This window comes from Thermobia domestica, chromosome 10, assembly GCF_964235325.1.
Source record: "Thermobia domestica chromosome 10, izTheDome1.hap1.1, whole genome shotgun sequence".
NCBI lineage: Eukaryota > Metazoa > Arthropoda > Insecta > Zygentoma > Lepismatidae > Thermobia > Thermobia domestica.
In genome coordinates, this window is record NC_137463.1 from 138,822,662 (window position 1) to 138,846,809 (window position 24,148).

The window sequence follows — 24,148 nt, forward strand, 5'->3', positions numbered from 1 at the left end:
TCAAAGAAATTTACGGACTTTTTAAATAGAACAATCCCATCATAAGAATGGATCACTCGAAATTTTATAGTATTCGACCAAAATGAGTCCATAATCTGCGAGGGAAATGTGTGTGTGTGTGTATCGTGCAAATTTTAAGTTTAGCTGCTACTGCGTTGCAACAAATCAAAGGTGCAGCCTGTATTGAAGCTGTCATGAGTGACCTATTTTCTTTAGTAGTATGATCCGTAGAAAATGACAGCTGTCTTCTTCAAGAATATGGTGAATGTCGTGGAGTGGATGAAATAAGTGTGAAGTCTTTAATTATTGATCCTGATGAAAATAAAAGTGTTACGTATGCCATATAGAAAAACAATGATCTCGTTTAAAAAAAAAAAGAAAAAAAAAATCTGCCACCTGTTTTCGTATCGTACCTTGTTGGTTTAACTGTAAGAAGTGTAATTCATGACTACATCAAGAAATTCCAAAGAGAATTAATTGCTACCGAGAGGCATCGTATAACATTTCAAGATACAAATTCTATTTTACTTCATGTGGACTTCGCTGAAAACTGCACTGTTATTCTGCAAAGTTAAATTTAGAGTTATCATCGGAAAAACGGGCAAATTTCCATCTTTACGGCAGTGGTATATTATTATGAAACATCTGATAGTTTTGTTATAATAAGTGACGACAAAACACATGATTCGGCTCATGTACTCATAGTCATAGACAAGATTCTAAAAATACTCGAAGAAAAGCGAAAATATAAGTTATAAAAAAAAGTTCGAATACGTGAAAATAAGTGTCGACAATTTCCCATACCGTGTCCGTGATTTCTGATTGTGCTGCATCCCACTTTAAAAATCGCTTTCAGATGTTCGAGATGCTGACAGGTCCGATAAAGCTGTGATTTTTCAGTGAAACTGGTCATGCAAGTCTCTGCGACGATATTCGGAGGTTGTAAAGAATGTGGCAACGCGGCATAATCTTAGGCAAAAACAGATACACATTATTAAAACTGCAGAAGAATTCGTGAGTATAGTGTAAGTACAAACTCCGGGTACTACTCTCGTTTTGTTGCCTGGAACTAAATTCGACAATTTCCGGGGGGGAAAATGCAAGAACGAGAAAGCGTGCTACCGGTAACTGGTATTCAACGAAGTCACCTTTGGCTTTCGGAAAATTGCGAAGTTTTTATGGCAGTAACGGGTCACCATGAACTAACTTCATGCTTCCCCCAAAATCAAGCTTCTGCAATTCAAAGAGTAGATTTAAGAAGTCTACAAAAAGGAACTTCCGTTACACGCATATTTGATAAGCAGTGGTGGGTAGCAGGAATATTATGAATAAATCATGAATTACGTGAAGTTGAAGTGCTGTTTATGCTTCCACATGGACCTTCAGCAGGGTTCAGGTTTTCAGAAGAGCATAAGAGAAGTGAAAATAAGTGTTTTGTGACTATCGGCAATGTGCTACGAGTTGTGAGTACACCAACCTATTGGAGCATCTGCACGGTTACATGCTGTTAGCGAAGAAGACACCAAGAAAGCAAATGATTGGTCCATGTGAAAGAAAACAGTGAAATTTTGTTTCCGAAGACCATTTTAAGTAAGTGAACTTAAAATATGTTTTTGTAATCGTAATTTCCACCTCAGATTACTTCGGTTTAAGAAAACGGATGAGTAGGAAGGGGGGAGGCTCATTTTACTATTTCAGAGAGCATTTTTGATCAAAATAATAAAAAAAAAAATCAGGAAACAACTTTTGCTCGTTATTTAATGAATGTGAATCACAAACATCATCACATTGTTGCACTTTAATTCTTTCCAGTGTTGCCAACTGTAACATCAAAGTTAATGAAACTTCGCTAACTTCTAAAGACTGTAGGTAATTCATGAAGCATTGGTCGAGAATGGTATTTGGTGTGTTTATTATTCATGTAAAGTTGAACCATCTGACAAAATTTCAGAATTTTAAAGAATGGTGTTTTCGAAAAAATGGCGCCCAAAAATGGCGATTTTTGAAAATTTGACAATTTCTCGAATTTTTTGCGACGAAACGGTTGTACACACAGGCGATACAATTTTTTTTTTTTTCGGAAAGCGGGTAACTAGGTCTTACCAACCGTGAAAACAGAATTTTAAAATTCGAACCGGAAGTGCTCGAAAAAAATTCGCAAACTTCGACTTTTCAGATAAACTGACGTTGATTTGTTAATTTATCTACAAAAAGATACTTTAATTTATCTACATGCGCAAACCAAACTATAATAAAATATAGTTTATTTATATCCCTATGTACATACCACAATAAGAATTATAACTCTACCTGTCTCCATAGCTGAATGGTGGGGCTCCGAAATTGATCATTTTCCATGTCTTCTACAATTCGTAAATTGTACTCCCCGTCTTTTGTGGCCTATTACGTCGGGAATATTTTTTTCGACAAAACAAAAAAATATCGGTCTCTTAAAAACATGTCTAGTTGGTATAAAAAGAAGTTTCAACAATATCTGAGATTTTTTTCCTGAGTTGAAATAAAAGACACCAGTATTATGATATACAGACCTCTGGTCCCGAGTTATTGGCCATCGCTGTTAAGTTTGGGCTCAGTGAAATCAAGAAATTTCAGTAAAGTGCGAAGGATAGAACTGATTCGATTTTGACCGAACTTGACATGGTGGTAGACCTTCACAAACTTAGTAACCATATTTAATATTATAATGTGCAGGTCTTTGGCTTTCGAGTTATTGGCCATCAAAGTTGGGTTTGGGCTTGACGAAAGGGTAATGTATAACGCATATTATCGATGGAAATTATCTGATCTTGATCAAACTTGATATGGTCGTATTCCGAGTTATTTGCCATTAGAGTTGGAGTCAGACTTAATGAGAGAATATTGAGTAGCGCTTATTATTGATAAAACATTCGATCTTGACAAAAATTTGCGTATGATAGACCATGACATGCTGAGTACGTGTATAAAATGTTATGGTGTAGCGGCTTTTGGGCTACAGAGTAATCAGGGATCTAAATTTGGCTTTGACTAAAATGCAATTGGTGTAACTCATTCTATATTGGCCAAGTTTGATATTTGGTAAACCTCGACGAGTTAAGTATGCGTGAGATAAAATATCTCAGTATGAGACCTTTGGTTTGCGAGTTATTGGCTGTCAAAATTATGTTTAAATATACTGAAATCAAGAATTTCATTTAAAAAAAAAAAAAAAAAATCATCCCAGGGAGCTTAGTACTTTGTAAGGGACCAATCAGGAAGATGTTAAAATTAACTTTATATTAAAAATTCCTACATTATATAGATGCTAGCTTATATCTGATTTATTTTATTTTATTAATTTAGTTTTGTATTTTTTTACGTTTTCTAGTAGGTCTTTATTGTTATTAATATACATTTATCTATTCTTTTGAAAATAAGAAAAAAGGTATTGCTTTTCTGATTATGGCTGAATATAGCTAAGAAGTTAGCCACAAAGTTACAGAAATCCCAAAATTGCAGGGAAAGACGCCAAACTTAGAGTTTGTTGAACTCACTGCTATGCAGTGTTTATAACCATTTAAAATTCATTTGGTCAAGAAATTTTAAAAAAAGGTCTCATCTCTTTAGTATGGGTACAAAACACACCCCTGTTAGTTATATTTCTAACAGTTGGCTACAGTTTCAACGAGGTGTTAAGTTTCAGTGTCCACTTCGTTGCAGAAACCCTATGTCCAAAAGTTAAAAAAAAGAGAAAAAAAAGAAGAAAAAAAAAACGTCGCATGACGCTAAGATAGCGTTGGTTGATCTGCCCAGTCAGCCAGCCTTTCCAAAGTGACGCTTTCTTGCTTTGTTTTACATACAATAATTAAATATAAGCACAACAATTATTTTTGGAAGTACTGATATCTCTAGAAAATTTTAATTAACATAAACTTTTCTTGGAACCTTTTCCAAATTGCCTTCCTAAGTTTGTATTTGCTTCTAAACAGTACCTGGAGGGAGAGTCGTGGGTGCCTCTCATGATGAGCAGACAACCACGGCGGACTTTGGAAATACAGGTATTTGTAGCTAAGCTTTTAAATGTCATCCGATTGTTAGTACTTGTAATGTCAGCAAAAATATGTAAGATTATAACTGTACATGAATTCAAATGTGTACTTGTTTAAAATCATATAAACTTTAAAAGAAATTCAAACTAAGGGTTGTAGAAAGAGGAAAAGCAGAAGCAAAATACTCTCGCTGTCACCAGGCGGCGCTGTCATTTGTTTAACTAGAAAATTTGAAAATAACATTAAAACAACTAGTTTAATGAAAAGGACAATATAACAATACATAATTACGGTGAGAATCCAAAAGTCAAAAGGTTTGTTTGAAAGATACACAAGTGTTTCGAAGAACAGAAAAAATAGTGCGAGTCCATAAACTCTAGTGTGGCGTCCCTTGGGAACAAAAACCAAAGCCGATGGCTTGGGTGGTCATTAGAACCGTGGTCAGTGTAAACGAAACCTGTGACGAAATTCCAGCTGTAAAATGAAAAGACTAAAAACATCCACAACATATCTGCAGCTAGTTAAATGAATCAAAAGAAACTGAAGTAGTTGCGTGGTAAACCCGTCAAAATTCAGAAATATCGCCGTATGCAACCGATAATTTTGAGAATCACAATTATATAATAGTGAACTTATACAAAGCGTGTCCAAGACTCCTAATAAAAAAGGGAGGGGGAGTGAAGCACAACAATGAACTGTTATTCAGCATAGAGAGCAGACTCAACAATGAAGATCTGAAAAATGGAGAGTTAAGAGGGAACTAAACAGTGCACTGAAAAGTATAAAACTAAGACAATTTTATTTTTTTTTTATCACAGTAACCAAGAATAATAAAAGTGGTAGTTGTTGGATAAAAGTGTTATTGCAATGTGTAGTGTTTCTAGTGAGAAGGCTAAATGCATATTAAAATGGTCTACCTAAATCATGAGTATTATTAATTTGTGTTCAACGTAAATACACCTGTGTTTCCAACAAAGCTGTATGGTAAGTCCAAACTTTTCTTTGTTTTATATTTGGTCTAGGAATTAATTCGTGCGGTTTTTAATAAAAATTGAAGCTTTATTTCAAAAACAAAGTAAATGAATACGTTAACAAAAATATTGTCCATCGCTAGCCACTACTTTCTCCCATCTTTCAGGCAATTTACGGATTCCGTGTCAAAAGAATTCCTCATCTTTTGACGCAATCTAATCAAAGATCCATTTTTCGATATTTTCTGAAGAAGTGAACCGCTGTCCAATCAAATCGTTATTCATGCAATCGATCAAGTAGTAGTCAGACGGAGCAGTGTCTGGTGAATATCGCGGGTGGATTAACACTTTCCATCCGACATTTTCCAAATAGGTTTTGACCGGTTTTGCGACATGTGGTCGAGCGTTATCATCTTGATAAATAAGTTTATTATGCCTGTTATTCCATTCTGATCGTTTTCAGGCCAGAGCTTGCTTCAAACGCATTAATTGTTGTCGATAGCGGTGTCCATTAATAGTTTCACCAAGTTTCAGAAGTTCATAGTACACCACACGTTTCAAATCCCACCATATATACAGCATAACCTTTGCACAATGAATATCTCGTTTCGGTTGTGAAGGACCTGGTTCACCTTGCTTCACCCAGGCCTTTTTTCGTTTAGGATTCTCGTAATGAATCCACTTCTCATCACCAGTTACAATTCGATGCAAAAATCCCTTCCTTTTCTGTCTTTGAAGCAGCAATTCGCAAACGGTTTTTCTTCTTTCAACGTCTTTCTTTTCAATTCATGTGAATCCCAATAAGACATCTTTTGAATCATTCCTATGGCTTTGAGACGTTTGGAAACTGTTGTTTGCTCAACTCCAAATGCTTCTGCAAGTTCGTCCTGCGTTTGACACGAATCCTGATCAAGCAATGCTCTCAATTCTTCATCTTCAAATTCTTTTGGCTGTCCAAATTGCTTTTGGTCTTCCAAGCTGAAATCACCACCTTTAAACCGTGCAAACCACTTCTGACACGTTCGCTCAGCTAGAGCATGGTCACCAAACACTTCCACTAAAATATGATGACTTGCGGTAGCAGTTTTCTTCATGTTAAAGCAATGAAGAATAACTCCCCGCAGAAACACTTTATCAGGCACAAAATGCGCCATTTTCAGTTGAAGAAAAAATGTTGTTGTTTCCGCTTCAAGCAACTGACATATACTAAACAAGATGCTCAATGACAGTAGTTTTCAACGCATGTTTGGATCAACGAAACTATGGGACAATAAGCTAGTTACGCCATCTTTTGTAAAACCGCACGAATTAATTCCTAGACCAAATATGTTTGGCATGTATGTTTATCGGGGAGGATCTCCTTATGTTTCCTTGCAGGTATTGTTCAACTAGCATCTATGTATCATAGCTTGGTTCACGGGTCATGGGTTCGAGGCCTGGCATCAACCAAGCAAGTCTGTGAGGGGTAGCAGACTCAAATTTATGAACTCACTGTTTGCAGGTAGTGGGCAAAGCAAATGGTTCCCACGCTGTAATAGCACCACCTCTTATGGAGATAGTCCTGCTTGCAATTACCTACTCTAAGGGATACATTATGATAAATAAAAATATGTTCATAAAAATATAAATGCTAATATTGAATATATGTTACTCTAACTTTTATTATGATATCTACTATAAATTTACTCAAGTTATGCACAATTTAACTTGGTTACTGTTTCGTTTTTTTTTTTTTTTTTTTTTTTTTTTTTTTTACTCTCTACTATTATAAGGCTTTAGCAAATAAGTATTTCTTACTCCTAATACTTCGTTGGTAACTGGATGTGCTAGTGTATACACATTTTGGTTGTTTCTTTTTACGATCGTGTACGGACCAGAATATAGTAAAAGGAACTTTTTACTAATCCCTGAGAGTGCATTTGACTTGGGAAAAGTTCTGCAAAGTACAAGATCTCCCTCCTTGTATTCTACAGTTTTATGCTTCTTGTTGAAATATTGTGCTCTGTTCTTTGCATTTTTCTTTAGGTTTTTCCTTGCTACTTCGACGTAATATTCTTTTGGTAAGCATTTCTCTAGTTCTGGTAGGCCAAATAACTTTGCCACTTCTTTTGATGGTGACACTCCCATGTGGACTTCGTACGGGGCTAGAAGCGTACTCAAATGTTTTGACATGTTTATGCATCTCTCCACATGAGATATATACTTAGGCCACTGTTTTCTACAAATTCAACAAGTTATTTTCTACAAATTCGTTCATCATTTCTCTTTTTAGCATTAATCTAGTTTTTACCATAACAAGTAAATAGTTCCACTTCGATTTCACTAATAGCTATGTTAAAGATGCTCTTAATACTCTCACTAATGCTAATTTTGGTTTGGTGAGTTCTTCATTCCCCCCTTCTACCTCGATCCTCTTCTATTTCAAATACTAGTAACTTTACACAAAGTTAGCTAAAAGAAACACACACATATATTAAATTACATACTAAACTTGTTTTCCCTACCATCCAGAGAAAAATTTTTGTATTGCTTTCTGAATTTTCCTTCCCCCCTTATTTTCTGCTGCTTGTGTAACACTGTTCAGAGCATGTAAACAAAACACACAAAATATATGGCCACTATAAAACCCAAGGAAAACTAGCACACTTTAAACAAAAATTTATCAAAACAGAACAATTACCTTTTGGAAGTTGGACGGGGACTGAAAAGTATAGCACCTCAATATTTAAATTTCCACTGAGTCTAACGTACTTGAATTTTTTTGAGGGGGGGGGGGGTCCAATGTTCTCCGAAATTGAGAATCGCTGTAACTCAGAAACAACAACTGTTACCGTTAGTTATAATATATATATTTTTTCAAGAAACGCATCTATGCATCAAATTTTACCTTGAGCAAGTTTAGAGTATGTGCTGAGACAGAAGAAACAGTTAGCCTCATACTCTGGGCGGTATTTTGTCTAAATAACTCTTTGCATACATCTAAACAAGCCAAAGGTGTTTTGCATCACGCTATGGGCGCCAAAGTTGTATAGTAGCAGGACTATCTACATAAGAGGTGGTGCTATTACAGCGTGGGAACCATTTGCTTTGCCCACCATCTGCAAACAGTGAGTTCATAAATTTGAGTCTGCTACCCCTCACAGACTTGCTTGGTTGATGCCAGGCCTCGAACCCATGACCCGTGAACCAAGCTATGATACATAGATGCTAGTTGAACAATACCTGCAAGGAAACATAAGGAGATCCTCCCCGATAAACATACATGCCAAACATATAAAACAAAGAAAAGTTTGGACTTACCATACAGCTTTGTTGGAAACACAGGTGTATTTACGTTGAACACAAATTAATAATACTCATGATTTAGGTAGACCATTTTAATATGCATTTAGCCTTCTCACTAGAAACACTACACATTGCAATAACACTTTTATCCAACAACTACCACTTTTATTATTCTTGGTTACTGTGATAAAAAAAAAAATAAAATTGTCTTAGTTTTATACTTTTCAGTGCACTGTTTAGTTCCCTCTTAACTCTCCATTTTTCAGATCTTCATTGTTGAGTCTGCTCTCTATGCTGAATAACAGTTCATTGTTGTGCTTCACTCCCCCTCCCTTTTTTATTAGGAGTCTTGGACACGCTTTGTATAAGTTCACTATTATATAATTGTGATTCTCAAAATTATCGGTTGCATACGGCGATATTTCTGAATTTTGACGGGTTTACCACGCAACTACTTCAGTTTCTTTTGATTCATTTAACTAGCTGCAGATATGTTGTGGATGTTTTTAGTCTTTTCATTTTACAGCTGGAATTTCGTCACAGGTTTCGTTTACACTGACCACGGTTCTAATGACCACCCAAGCCATCGGCTTTGGTTTTTGTTCCCAAGGGACGCCACACTAGAGTTTATGGACTCGCACTATTTTTTCTGTTCTTCGAAACACTTGTGTATCTTTCAAACAAACCTTTTGACTTTTGGATTCTCACCGTAATTATGTATTGTTATATTGTCCTTTTCATTAAACTAGTTGTTTTAATGTTATTTTCAAATTTTCTAGTTAAACAAATGACAGCGCCGCCTGGTGACAGCGAGAGTATTTTGCTTCTGCTTTTCCTCTTTCTACAACCCTTAGTTTGAATTTCTTTTAAAGTTTATATGATTTTAAACAAGTACACATTTGAATTCATGTACAGTTATAATCTTACATATTTTTGCTGACATTACAAGTACTAACAATCGGATGACATTTAAAAGCTTAGCTACAAATACCTGTATTTCCAAAGTCCGCCGTGGTTGTCTGCTCATCATGAGAGGCACCCACGACTCTCCCTCCAGGTACTGTTTAGAAGCAAATACAAACTTAGGAAGGCAATTTGGAAAAGGTTCCAAGAAAAGTTTATGTTAATTAAAATTTTCTAGAGATATCAGTACTTCCAAAAATAATTGTTGTGCTTATATTTAATTATTGTATGTAAAACAAAGCAAGAAAGCGTCACTTTGGAAAGGCTGGCTGACTGGGCAGATCAACCAACGCTATCTTAGCGTCATGCGACGTTTTTTTTTTCTTCTTTTTTTTCTCTTTTTTTTAACTTTTGGACATAGGGTTTCTGCAACGAAGTGGACACTGAAACTTAACACCTCGTTGAAACTGTAGCCAACTGTTAGAAATATAACTAACAGGGGTGTGTTTTGTACCCATACTAAAGAGATGAGACCTTTTTTTAAAATTTCTTGACCAAATGAATTTTAAATGGTTATAAACACTGCATAGCAGTGAGTTCAACAAACTCTAAGTTTGGCGTCTTTCCCTGCAATTTTGGGATTTCTGTAACTTTGTGGCTAACTTCTTAGCTATATTCAGCCATAATCAGAAAAGCAATACCTTTTTTCTTATTTTCAAAAGAATAGATAAATGTATATTAATAACAATAAAGACTTCTACTAGAAAACGTAAAAAAATACAAAACTAAATTAATAAAATAAAATAAATCAGATATAAGCTAGCATCTATATAATGTAGGAATTTTTAATATAAAGTAAATTTTAACATCTTCCTGATTGGTCCCTTACAACTTATATGAAATGTTATGACGTGATTTTGTTTCCTAATTCTGACTTTTTAGTAGGAAATATCATTAAAACGATATCGAAGAATCCAATCTTGAATAAACTCAGCCTACTTACCTTGAACTGGTTAGTTGACAGTACATTTTTTATTGTTGACGGTCAGTTAATGCGTCAATTACGAAATGAAAGCTGAATTAAGTACAATGTGCCTGCCATCATTTCAATCTTATCTTTACATTACATGTCTGCTAAGGTTCTATTTCCTTATAATATATCTCCAAGTAGGATATAGTATGCTTTCACTCAAACGAAAATTGCTTCTGTTCGTTGGTTTTTTGCATTGTATGCTCAAAATATCTTTTTGTGATGTTTAATGGAGGAAGAATATTCCTCGCTTGCATTAAACCTACTTGTTCGAGAATTAATCGATTTTCGGTTTTCGAAGGAGTATTCATATTTCGTTTACCAGAAAAGTTCGTTTTACGAAACAATTATCGCTTTTCTTTCTTCGTTTTTTTTTTTAATTTATTTAGTTTTCCCTTTCCGATTTTTTTTATTTTGTTTTCGTTTTACCTTCCTTTAGTACTTCATTGTGTTCGATATCTTAAAAATATATTTTTTTCTTTTAGTTTATGATTCTCATTTTAGAAAAAGGCCTAATCTAAAAAAAAAATAACCAGGGTTAGGATTTTTAGTAGAAATTTTCATAGGAAAGAAGAGAAAAAGTGCTAAAATAAGACAAAAAAAGGTAAGGGAGATGGTGTTTCCTCTCAGTTACTTTTGCAAATATAAACTATGTATCTTTCTGCAATATTAGATAGAATACTTATCTGTATTAGAAAGAAAAACATAAAGCTGTTACTTAACAAGATTAAGCATCTTTAAGTTGTAAACTGTAAGTACTTTTATGTTTAGAGACAAAACTTTGTATTAATAGATGCTAAAGTTTCTTTTCACAATGATAGGGACCAGTGTGAATAAAATTATATATTCAGTTCGAGTGGTAACTCTGTAAATGTTGCAAATTCCAAAACATTCGGAATCTTACGAAGATTTAACCTCAAGCCTTTCTTCGGCATAGCAAGTAGTTACTCCATGTCCCTTTTCTAAGCGTTGCTGTTCGAAGACTTTAATGGCAGCCGCTCCGTATTTGTAAACATAGATAAATATTGTTCTGTCTGCTAATCATGAATCAGTTTTCTGGATAAGAAAGTGATGAGCCTTAGAAGTTGCATCTGCGTCATTTGGATCCAGAAAAAGCACGATCTGCTTGATCTTGTCAAGATTCTCACACAACAAACAGCACATTCAATTCACGATTATTGGAAATTTTAAGTAACTTAAGAAAAAAAAAAAGTTCTAGTAAAAGAAGTGGAAAGGTGACAAGGGTCAAGTTTTTTAACTGGCCCCAAAAAGGGAGGCAGAGAGAGGTGCTGGAAAATTAACCTAGAGTATGGTTTTACGCTTGGGTTCTTTCGAAGAGTATTTTTGTTCTCAAAGTAAAAAGTGCCACGTAAAAATCGTAGCTTTGTAGTGACATGGGGTAAAAGTTTTAGTAATTAATAAAAGAGCAAATCCTAGCTTTACTTGTTTTCAAATCAATCTCTGCCAGTTGACTATTAATTAGGATAAAAGACATTCTTGCTTCATGATAGCCACCATCAAATTGAAATAATAATGTTAAAAAGAAAGAAAACTATGTGGATAGTTCTTTTCCGTATTAAGACAAAGTAACAATGACTGCCGATTTTTTTTTTTTTTTTTTTTTTTTTTTTCCATGTTGAAATGTCAGATGTAACACTAATTTGTGCTTGGTGTTCTTATTGAGAGAGGGAATAAAATATATATTTTTCGTGACTATCTTTTCTGTATTACACAAACACTCACAAAACAAATTTGCCGTGTTTCAATTGTGCATGTTGAGTTTGAGTTTTGAGTGTTTAGAGTTTGAATGATTTTACTTAGAAGTTATAAACAAAAGAAAAATTAGTTTTTTTTTTTTTTTTTTTTAATAAATTAAGAAAGAAAGAGAAAAATATTGGAATTATGGGAATTATGAAAACGAGATAGCAGTATAATAGTACATCATGTTCAATTGACTGTGTATGTTGATAAGAACAGCTATGTTACCCGATAATTCCAAACTTATGTAATTATTCAATCCCAGCAATGCTGCAGGACTTATTTAATCGTGGCACACAATCAGGCCCACCCGACCTTCGCGAAGTTGACTTCATCGAGCTTGGAGATTAGATATGCAGATTTGAATGCATTATGACCATTCTTAGCTAGGAAAATTGATGCTAGTTCACTATAAAGAAACTCGATGGTGATCTCAAATCGCTTCTAGCTCTGTGCAGTGGGCTGCAACACGTAGCGAAAAAACACATTCGTAACCTCATCATAGCCTTACAAGACGAACACATCAAATTTCAAACCAGCATAACTTCTCTATATAATGCGTTCAAGCAATTGCAAGCGCCTATCGGCCGCAAGTCATCTGACGAGGACCTAAATACGCTATAGGAGCTACTACAGTGGAACGTTGCAGAGCTGAAATTGATGCAGTTCGTCACAAGCTCAGTAACATCAAGGAATTGCTAACATTGAACGTTTCCAAATGGATAGACATGACAATCTCTCTCGCACGAGATACAGCATCTATTAGAGAACATTAGTTGCTGTAACAAAATAACACCGTAACCTTGCTGAGACTGAACGTAAACTCCCTGTCTTAAAGTATACCATTTCTACAAGTTCTGTTTTATTTCATTATATTGTGTGTTCTATTTTATTTTATATTATTATTTGTTTATTGTATTTATTTTTAATCCAGAATGTGGTCATCAGGTTGTGGTTCATACTTCTGTCAGTTTGTGAAAAGAAAAAAGGGACGGAACAAAACACAAAAGAGTAATTTACTTCGACCTTAACAACTGATAAGTTTCTCGCTCAACTACTCACGAAGCAGCACACACATACCAGCTGTCTTACTGCTGATAAGCGAAAACGAACGTTTTGTGTAAGACTGAAGGCTTCTCTCTTTCATTCAAGGCACTCATACTAAAACAAATGCACAAGAACGGCAAATACATTTGAATAGACAAAACCAATTCATAAAATTGAATCTTTAATAATAATAATAATAATAATATGTGTATCGGTCTGTCACCAGCTTTTCGCATAGAAAGAAGTGACCTATAGCCACCAAATTTGGTAAGCGGTTAGACCTTCACCAGGTAGAATCACCTATGAAGCCTTTTTTTCGGTTTTCAGCTAGAGGGATTTCCAGGAAGTGCAAATATATTTACATTTTTGACTGTTCTGTAAGATATATATATATATATATATATATGACAACGGTGTTAGACTCGTGAACTTTGCAACATCCAAAAACCTAATCGTGAAGAGTACAAAATTCCCACATCGTGACGTTCATAAATACACTTGGACATCACCAGACGGAAAAACACAATCAAATTGACCACGTTTTAGTAGATAGAAGAAGGCAATCTAGCATATTTGATGTCCGGTCGTTTAGAGGGGCTGATTGTGACACTGATCACTACCTGGTAGCAGCGATAATACGAGAGAGATTATCGTTGAATAAAGGTAATATTCATTGTCCGAAAAGACATTCAATTTAAAGAAATTAGAAGAGAGCCAGGTAAGAGAGGAATACCAGATTGAAGTTTCGAATAGATTCTGGGCTTTAGAAGATTCGGAGTGCACTAGTGTTGAGGATACCTGGATTGAAATTAGAGATAGCATTAAAAGTTCAGCAAAAGAAAAATTGGGACACGCGGAAATACGTAAGAACAAACCATGGTTCGACCAGGAATGCATAAAACCAGCAGAGAAGAGAAAACAGGCAAAATTACGCTGGCTACAAAATCCGAATGAAATAACTACACAAAATTTCGCAGATATCAGGCGGGAAACTTTCAACATTTTAGAACAAAGAAACGCGATTTTCTGAAAGCCAAAATTAAGGAACTTGAAGATAATAGTAAAAATAAAAACATCCGGGATATGTATAAGGGAATCAGTGAATTTAAGAATGGCTATAGCCTCGTGCTTATATATTAAAGAAATCTGACGATACAGTTCTCACTGATACGGATAGCATCTTAAATAGATGGAAAGATTTTTTGACGATTTGCTTAACACGCAACCAAAAACTAGTGTGCGTGGAGAAAAGGAGATACACACCGCAGAACCGTATATTTCAGAACCCAACCGAATAGAAGTAGAAAGCGCTATAAAGAAATTAAAGAAACACAAATCTCCGGGTGTAGATGAAATTCCGGCTGAGTTAATTTTAGCTGGAGGCGAAAAATTGTGGAACAAGATACACAAACTCATCCTCCTTATCTGGAACAAGGAATAATTGCCACAAGAGTGGAAAGAATCAATCACTGTTCCAATTCACAAGAAAGGCGACAAAGCTGACTGTAATAATTATCGAAGCATTTCTCTTTTGTCAACATCCTACAAAATCCTTTCAAATATTCTATTAGCAAGATTGACACCATACGCAGATGAAATTATTGGAGATTATCAGTGCGGATTTAGACAAAATCGATCAACTATCGACCAAATATTTACCATTCGCCAAATACTCGAAAAAAAAGTGGGAATTCAATACCCCGGTACATCAACTACTTATTGATTTTAGAAAGGCGTACGCAGGGTGTCTACTGGTCATGAAAGTCATGAAAAAGTCCTTTATTTACCCAACTGGTCATAAAAATCTGAAATCTCAGAGTATATTTTTATACTTCATACTTTTATACCTCATACTGCATGTACTGAAACAGTTGTATCAGATCAGTAATTGTGAGAATTTCCCCCACCAGTTAGTGCTGGCTAACTGGTACTTTACTGTCTTCCTAGCTGCTCCCCATTTCATCTTCTAGTCTCTGTAATATAGTAACAACTTTTTACTGTCCAACTTTCTGATCTGCTATTTCTTTACCTCTAAGAAATGTAAATTGTGTATTTTTGGGCCTTTAGACTTATGCAAATAATATTATTCGTTTGAGTTTGCAGATTTTAAATTTGATGATCTATTTTTTTTAAAACGAATTTCTTTTATAATTTGTTTTGTCTTTTTGAACCGCAATTGAAAATTTGTTTACTGCCTTTTAAATTGCTCTTGCATTTTAAAATTAGTTGTCAACTAATCGACATTATGTACATTAGACAAATAAGAACATAATGTGATCTTCATCTTAACCGATGCACCACTGATGGTAGGGGTTTATTATTACTAATGGTAAATTTTTATCGCCATGGTCATGAAAATTTGAACAAAAAGGTCATGAAAAGTCATGAAAAAGTCATAAATTTACTTTCTGGTATTCCAGTAGACACCCTGGTACGACTCGGTTAGAAGAGAGACATTATACAACGTTCTTACAGAACTTGGAATACCGAGAAAGCTAATTAGATTAATTAAGATATGCTTAAATGAATCCCAAAGTAAAGTCCGGCTAGGAAAATTTTTGTTCACGAGCTTTCGCTTCGAAAATGGCCTGAAACAAGCAGATGCGTTGTTGCCATTATTATTTAACTTTGTACTGGAATACGCTATAAGGAAAATCAAAGATAGCAACCAGGGCCTAGAATTCAACGGTATTCACCAGGTTATGGCATATGCTGATGATGTAAATTTAATAGGGCATGATAGGAGAACAATAGAAAGAAATGCAGAGAAACGCTTAAACGCTTGCAGGGACATGAGTTTAGAAGTAAATACAGAGAAAACTAAATACATGGAAGTGCGTCGGGACCGTAATACAGCAAATTATGGATGCGTTAAAATATTAAATACCTTTGATAAAGTGGATACTTTCAAATATCTAGGATCAATATTAACAGAGGAAAATCGTATTCACGAAGAAATTAAATGTCGACTAAAAGCAGGGAATTAGTGTTATTATTCGGTTCAAAATCTCTTGTCGTCGCGAATTCTGTCGAGGAATTTGAAGCTTAAAATATACAAAACGATAATTATGCCTGTTGTTCTGTATGGTTGCGAAACATGGTCACTTACTCTGAGGGAAGAACATAGACTGAAAGTATTTGAGAACAAGATCCTAAGACGAATATTCGGATCCAAGAGGAACGGGAATGGCGGAAACTTCATAACGAGGAACTACATAAGTTATATGGTTTACCCAACATTGTTAGGGTCGTCAAGTCTAGGACTGGAAGACCAATCGGAAAACGACCATTAGGAAAACCTAGGCGCAGATGGGAGGACAATATAAGATGGATCTCGCAAAGATTGGAATACAAAGTAGAAACTGGATGCAGTTATCTAAGGGTAGAAGTCAGTGGAAAGCTTTTGTGAACCTCCGGATTCCATAGGCCATTAGTTAGTTAGTTAGTTTTATATATAACCATCATTACATTTTAGTGGTGCGGGCTTACATAACAGCAGAGGATAAATATGTGGATAGTGGAATGGTCATGGAAACATTTTTCTTCTTCTCATTTATCCAGGAGATTCTAAATTCAGACCCAACAATAACAGGTTTACAGCTAGTAGGAAATAAAATTTAAGGGATATAATAATGAACATGCAATACAGTTACTTTCCCGTCTCGACCACGAGGTTTCGAAGTATGAATGAGAAATTACATGAACAAAGAAAAGAAACATGCCGCAGACTGACTTTTTTTTCTCCATAATCCCTTTTCCCTCATAGAAAAACCTAGTAACTTTCTCATATGACTATATAAAGAAAGTATAACTTACAAAAATTAAACAAATGTGACATAATTGACAATTTAACCAAAAGATTTTGCACCCGTTTCCCCTTTCACAAATTGGAAATCCGCCAGCTTTGAGTCGTTAACACAGGGTGGCGGCCTTCAAGACCTTCTTCATCCTCGATTGTGCGAATCAAGGTTACCAGCTCCGTGAAAAAAGTTTCACATATATAAGTTTCAGTTTTCAAAATAGCATTTCTCTCGAATTAAACATAACTTTCTTACAAGGCTGTTTATATTCTTTATTATAAATTAACGAAAAATGTTACAGTTTCGGAAGTATATCACTTCCTTCTTCAGACTACTACTCCAACTGAAATCATAGATAACATAACATAATTTGTTATCTCTACCAATCAAGAATCATTTTTTTCATTTTTCATTAAAATTCAAAATATATGCCCATTGTTGTTGATAACAAATTATGTTATGTTATCTATGATTTCAGTTGGAGTAGTAGTCTGAAGAAGGAAGTGATATACTTCCGAAACTGTAACATTTCTCGTTAATTTATAATAAAGAATATAGACAGCCTTGTAAGAAAGTCATGTTTAATTTGTGTTTAAGATGGACACAAGGCCTTTTTATAAAAATATCTATGTTGAGCATTTCTCTCCTAATATTACAAATTCGTTAAAAGATACACATTACAAACCAGTACTCGCACAAAACAAGATATAGCCAGAAGTAAAGATACATTAAGTTAGCTTCAGAGCAAACTAAAAGCAGAGGACGTGAATAGAAGTGAAGGCATTGAAAGGCTCAAGGACTTGGAAGATACAATTGATTCTCTACAACCCTCGCATGAAATTTCAAAGTTGATGGAGATTCAGAGCAATCTATAGAGGTTTGTTGAAAGATTTCAAATTCTAGCCTACAGATCTTGCCTACTAATGACGATTACTTGATCTTCTACATCTGATATTCAAAAGATCACCAATATACTGAATATTGAACACACGAAATTCATCTCTCTTCACAGCCTTAATAATATTTTAGCCACTCTCAAAGATAACGTGAAAAACATTAAGAAAATCACTTTGGAGCACAACAACTTTATCAAAGTGGTACATTGAGAGCTACACGAGGTGCAAAAAATAAGGACAATCCGTATCTAAACATGTTCAAAGTGTGAAACTGCTACTAGCCCATAAAGAACTAAAACAGTAGAAGAAACATTCAAGCAAGCTACAGTGCAAATTAGCGCGTCGTTTGACACTCTTGTGAACGAAACACTTCCTTATGTTCAGAGCTTAGAAATCATAACATTCGTAACAGTACAACGAGCTGAGCATATATTGCGGTTATGTAAGAGCTACAATTCTTTCTTCGTAACAACATACGAGTACTTTTATGAGTTCCCACTGAAGGATCGGTTCCAAATATATGGAGTGAGATACCCAAGCAACCTAATTTTAAGATTTTCACTTGCTATTCAGCACATCGAGACTAAATTTTAAACTAACTATTTTTATAAGATTCTCTTGGGGAGGTTTTCGAATTTTCCTCAAACCCCCAAAAGTAAGGGTTTAGCATATTTGTGGGGCGTTAAACTGAAAGATTCCATTTCATTTCAAAAATTGCTCTTTTCTCGAAAGCGGTTCTAACGATTTTATTCATATTCCATAAATCAGTGTTTCATTAACAGCTCTATAATATGGTATGTCTTTTTCTAGGACATCAACAAGGGGTAGTTTACTCTTGAAAGTGAGTTTTCTCAGATGATACCAAAAACGACTTACGCAATCTTCTTCATATTTCATAAAGAAATGTTTCATTAATGGCCTGACAATATGCTATAACTCATTTGTCTTGAAAAAATCGTCAAGAGGTAGTTTATTCGTAGGGGTGAGTTTCTCCGGCCAACTTTCTCAAAAATGATTTAGGCGATTTTCTTCATATTTCATTAATAATCTGATAGTATGCCATAACTCATTTGTCTTGAAAACATCCTCGAAGAGCAAGCGTTCACCTCCTGTGCTTGGGGTCCCTGGTTCGATCCCAGCTCGCACCGTGTGGACTTTTTGGTGGATAAACACCGTGCTCATGGATTTTCTCGGGGTTCTCCCGTTTCCTCCCACTTTCGTCACTCCACCATTTCATTCATTAATGATCATCACCGTCTCCTTTAGTCTAACTGGCATAACCGTGGGACGTAAAACTGAAAGATTTGATTTTATTTTTTATCCTTGAAGAGCAAATTACTCTTCGGGTGAGCTTTCATCGGACTTCCTCAAAAACAACTCAAGCTATTTTCTTTATCTTTCATAAATAAATGTATCATTAATAACACTGAACAACAAAAAAAGACTTGTTGAATGTTTCCTTTCCCAAAGTAGTTGATTCTTACTAATTGTGGCACAGGAAATACCAATCTGACCTCAGATTTCTTTTATTGGCTAGTGTTTTTGAGAAGCAGCTGTTGTAATGTAGCATTGGGTGTCAATACTTTATATTATATATATTACATAATATGTATTAAAATTTTTATTCAATGCCTTTACAAACTGTTTCATTTACCCCTGTTTGATATGTAACGCAGTCAGGAAGATGTTCTTCGTAGGAACTAAAGGGGGACGTTGTATATTCTTCTCACCAGGCCGGAAATTCCTTCTTGGAAGCCACGTCTTTCTGATGTAATGGGAAGACCTGTCCCGACTAACCCATACACACAAAAAGAGTGGTATTTCGTGAAACCCAGTTGCAACCCTAACACAATAGCGATGACTTTTAAGTTTCTGCGCAACTGCCATTGATGAACATTTACTGAACTGCTGCGAAAATTTGTTTCATGTTTTGATGTTTCCTTCATATAGATAGCATAACCAATAGGCACTTGTGGAAGAGAATTGGAATTGTGGAGCAGGACTGCTTTTATTCTAAACTTAGAGCTGTCTATGAACAGTCTCCACTCCTGTGGTTTGTATTTGAAATGAAATGTGTTCATCAAAACAATTACGTCATGACAAAATACCAGAGTATCCTGCTAAGTGAAATAAACCTCAAACTGCTTTTGACCATCCCTGTATATTGACACTTTCACATCCTCATGTAATAAGTCATATTCTTTAAGTCTTCATGCGGGAAGCTCAGCTTTGTTCTTAGGCAGCTAAAGATATCGAATGAAATCATTAAGTTTGGTGTGTGAAAGTAGGTGTGGGTCTCTCAATGTTGCACTGTGCGGCACATTTTCCGTATGAGGATTCTTGTGCTGTCTCCATGTCATCGTTTCCTCTTCATCTTCTTCGTCTTGCATACTATATTCGTTTGGAGGACTAGGTACAGGAAGATCTTTGCCATAAGAGATCGGTCTGAGGGCTGGCGGGATTTTGGGGTATTGCATTGATCCTTTCTTCTTTTTGGACATGTCTAATTGGTGGTACAAAACAAAAATAACAGTCATTGAAATTATTGGTTGGCTTCCTTCACACCACCGGAATGCTAAACTTCATTGAATAACCCTTGTTTTCTAACCATGCACGTAGATTCACACAGCAACTTTTGCAGCGTATATGAGGTACCTGTGGCTTGTCCTGGCCCCTAAATTACACCAAAATAGTGAAAAACATGCTGTTCCCATAACTGGCATCAATGGACATTTCCGCTTTGCAAATGTGACTTCACCACACACACAACAAGAAATGTTTTATTGCTGACATATTGACAATGCCAGTGGCGGATCTAGCCCGGAGCCGGGGGGGGGGGCTAGGCCCTCCCAGTTTTTCGAGTGTCAAAAATAATTGAACCTATTATTTATATATTTTTGAAAGTTTATGGTAAACTAATGATATACACCTTCATGGCTAGTCAGGATTATGGCTGTCCTCCCAGTTCTTACCTTCTAGATCCGCCACTGGACAATGCATGTTGCTCTTTTTAATCACTCAAAAACCTTTAACGTACCTGGATAGAAACAAGAATACCATCATTATAAATTCAATTTATGTGGTAATCACTTTAGTACACTTTACTACATTTTAGTAATCTTAAAACCTTATTTTTTTTTTTACTTGCAAATGGAACTATAAATAATGACGTCATCATATGCGATATGGGAATGGTGTTTCGCAGGAACATTCCCAATATGCCAACGTATTAGTGTTCCGTGCTTTCACCCAGAATCACTCTAGAGGGTCCCAAACTTCCAGGAAGGGCTTTTTTCAAAGAAATTTCCCGATTTTTTCAAAATTTCCCTTTTCTCGTACGCGATAGCGGCATGGTCGATATAGAATTTGAAAGCACACATCATTCTACACAGAAAGACGTACTAACCATGATATTCTGGTGAACAGTGTTTCAGCAGTACATATTTTATAACAAGGTCTTCACAATTGTTTGAAAACACCCCCATTACTCACTGAAATTGGCTGTTTCTTGAAAACAACCTAACGGTATCATTTCATTGCCCATTTCGTGTTCGTGAGACTCAATTTAACAAATTGTGACTAAGTTCATTTCAGAAACATTTTCACTGTTGACCGGTGTAATCTGACAATACTGCATAACTCATTAGTTTGAAAAATCCACAAAGGATAGTTTATTATTTGGGTAGGTTTTTCTCGGACGATTTTCTAAGAAATAATAAAATAAAAAAGGAAAGACATGCAATATTGTTCGTATTTCATAAATAAATGTTTTAAATAACCCTACAATACGGGTAACCGTGGGACATAAAACTCAAAGATTTCATTTCATTTCCTACAATACGGGTTAAAAGATTTCTCGTGAATAAATCTACAAGGGTAGTTTAGTGTTGGAGGCAAGTTAATTTCTTGGCTAATTTTCTCAAACAACTGAGGCGATTTTGATTATATTTAACAAATAACCCTCTATTGTTACGCAAATCACTTCTCGCAAAAAAAATCACAAGAGTAGTTTACTTTTGTTCTTTTTCTTTCCGTCATTTTTTCTCCTCTTTTACGATTTCCGGAATAATGACTTATGCGATATTATTGATGTAAACAAATATTTCAGTAATAACCCTAATACAGACACAAGTCATCTCGTGATAAAGCCCACAAATGGTAGTTTATTTTAGGGTTGTGTTTTCTTGGAACGAAATGTTTCGAAAACATAATTTTGGTGCGGTCGCCACCTGACCGTTGCAAACCTACACATCTGATTTGTTTTCAGTTACAGGTGCTTCCATTAAATTGATAAGTGTGTGTGTATCTCTTATACAGACATTCACAAATAAATATATTCGTCAACGTATCTACATAGATGTCTACGAAGAGCAAACTATTGCTCTTCATCATCTAACACAATGTAATTATTTTTCTTCCACCTTCAGCTACTACTAAACACCATCACAAAATATGCATATGAACTAAAAACCTTTGCAGGTATATTATAGCGCATACTCGTAAAACACTTCCTTTTCAACACCCTTTCTGTTTTGTTCCTTCCTTATTCTTCTTTAATTGCTGTTGACATTTTTAATTTTTCCTTAATTTTCTCCAGTTTCCTCTCAAACTTCTTGAATAGTTCATCACTTGCTTCAAAGTCTTGTAAAAAAAATAAATAAATAAAAATTTAAAAAAAAAATTGCGAACTCGTCTGTCTTCAACATTTTATCTCTCTCTGCTCTCCTTTCTTCTCTTCTTGCATTGACTGACAGCCAATTTCTTAAAAAATAATAATAATTTAACCTCTTTCCTTTTGTGATCTTCCTTTGCTCTAAACTATTTTTTTTTTTTTTTATTCCAAACCTCTTCCTTTGGTCTCCTATGAATAATTATCCTTCCTGTGAACTACTATGCGTTGTAATGCAAGGAAGTTCTAATCGAAAAGTGAAAACCTCCTGTGTTCTCATGTTTTGGTACCTAAATTCATATTTTTAAAGCAAATTGTATATAAAATATAAAAGAAAGGCACTGGAAAAAGAAGTTTGTGTACCTAATCCATTTATAGTGTTCTTTACTTGATTGTATCCTCTAGAGATGCTGAAGCTAATACTACTTCAGATGAAGATAGTGACTTAATAGCGCAACAGTTTGAGACGATTCATTCAAGATTACAACAACTACGACTGCTACTTGCAAAACGCACTCGATCTATAGCTGCATTACAGCGTCAGTTAGACGAAGTTCCTGGAAGAGCAGAACTTGGACAATATCAGCGAAGATTTATGGAACTTTATAATCAGGGTGTGTATACTAACTGTGTTTACACAATTATAATCTTTTAGAGATTTACTGTTGTCACAGAAAGTGAAGAAAATTTCCTTTTATATTTCTTACCTGTTAGTTCTTGAAATGGACTGAAACTAAGTACTGCTCAATGAAAAATATTTTTGATTCATTTTTCCATGAAACGAAGTTCTACTAATGTTTATAATTGTACTAACTGATAACCTAAAATTTGATAAATTGCTCTTTTAACCAGTACCTGAAAGTAGGGCGCTATTCGTATTACTTGCTTTCCAATGAAATGGACCTAGAAGTAGTTTATTGATTACAGTTTAAGTTTGATCACTATTTATAATGATCTAAACACAATTTAATTTTTAAGGAAGTTGCAATTTCACGTTTCTCATGTCCACATGTGTGTAGAGGGAAATACAAATTTAATGTTTCAATATATTTTCAAGTAAATTCAAATTTCATATCTTTAAGAGACGTATGGTATCCCAGCATGAATGCCGGATTGAAATTCGTCATGTTTTCAACAATGTTCTTCTACTGTTAGTCTTCGACAATGCGAGTCCCTTAGAAACATGGAACAACGATTTTCGATTGTCGGAACTCATTACAGATATGGTAAATGTTAGGCAGGAACTTCCTGTAAATATCTTGCTTCCTTGGACATAACCTTTCGTAGGCTAATTGAGAAATTTAACGCAAAAGGTTTGACTGCAGACATTATTACCAATCCAGTGGTTTCTTCTAAACATCGTCATCTGAATATCATGGTTCACAGCAGGGAATGCAAACATTACTTCTATATGGTCAGGAACTTTTTGTGTCCTTCAATGATGTAAAGATTGAACACTTATGTTCCAACAGAATACCGTTACCTATGATACCTCCTGCGAGACTATTGCCTTGCTACACAAGAAATTTCTGGTCCAAGTCTTCTCCTGTAAGGGCAACCAGGACTAACCAGCGAGGTCATGTGACCTCCTACGTTTTCTTCTTTTGTATGTGAATCGCATGTTCATGAAACAATCCCCGAACCCTACGAGAGCTCAAGGAGAATATTCGACTTGTCATAAGAAAAAATCGGAGAACAAGTCTCTGAAACAGTAAAAGTCGTCAATGGACACGGGATGCTACTTTCTTAACGTTAGAGATG

The 24,148-nt window shown here is 35.1% G+C and overlaps 1 protein-coding gene across 5 annotated transcripts in view; it reads left to right on the forward strand.

Moving 5' to 3' along the window:
* The window catches only part of fidipidine (coiled-coil domain-containing protein 93), a 327,823-nt gene that overhangs the window by 232,387 nt on the left and 71,288 nt on the right, over positions 1–24,148 (forward strand). For all 5 annotated transcript variants that reach the window (XM_081728605.1, XM_081728609.1, XM_081728608.1 and 2 more), the window contains one exon: positions 22,793–23,001. In XM_081728605.1, coding sequence (XP_081584731.1) covers positions 22,793–23,001 — 209 coding nt within the window. The remainder of the gene's footprint in view (positions 1–22,792; positions 23,002–24,148) is intronic.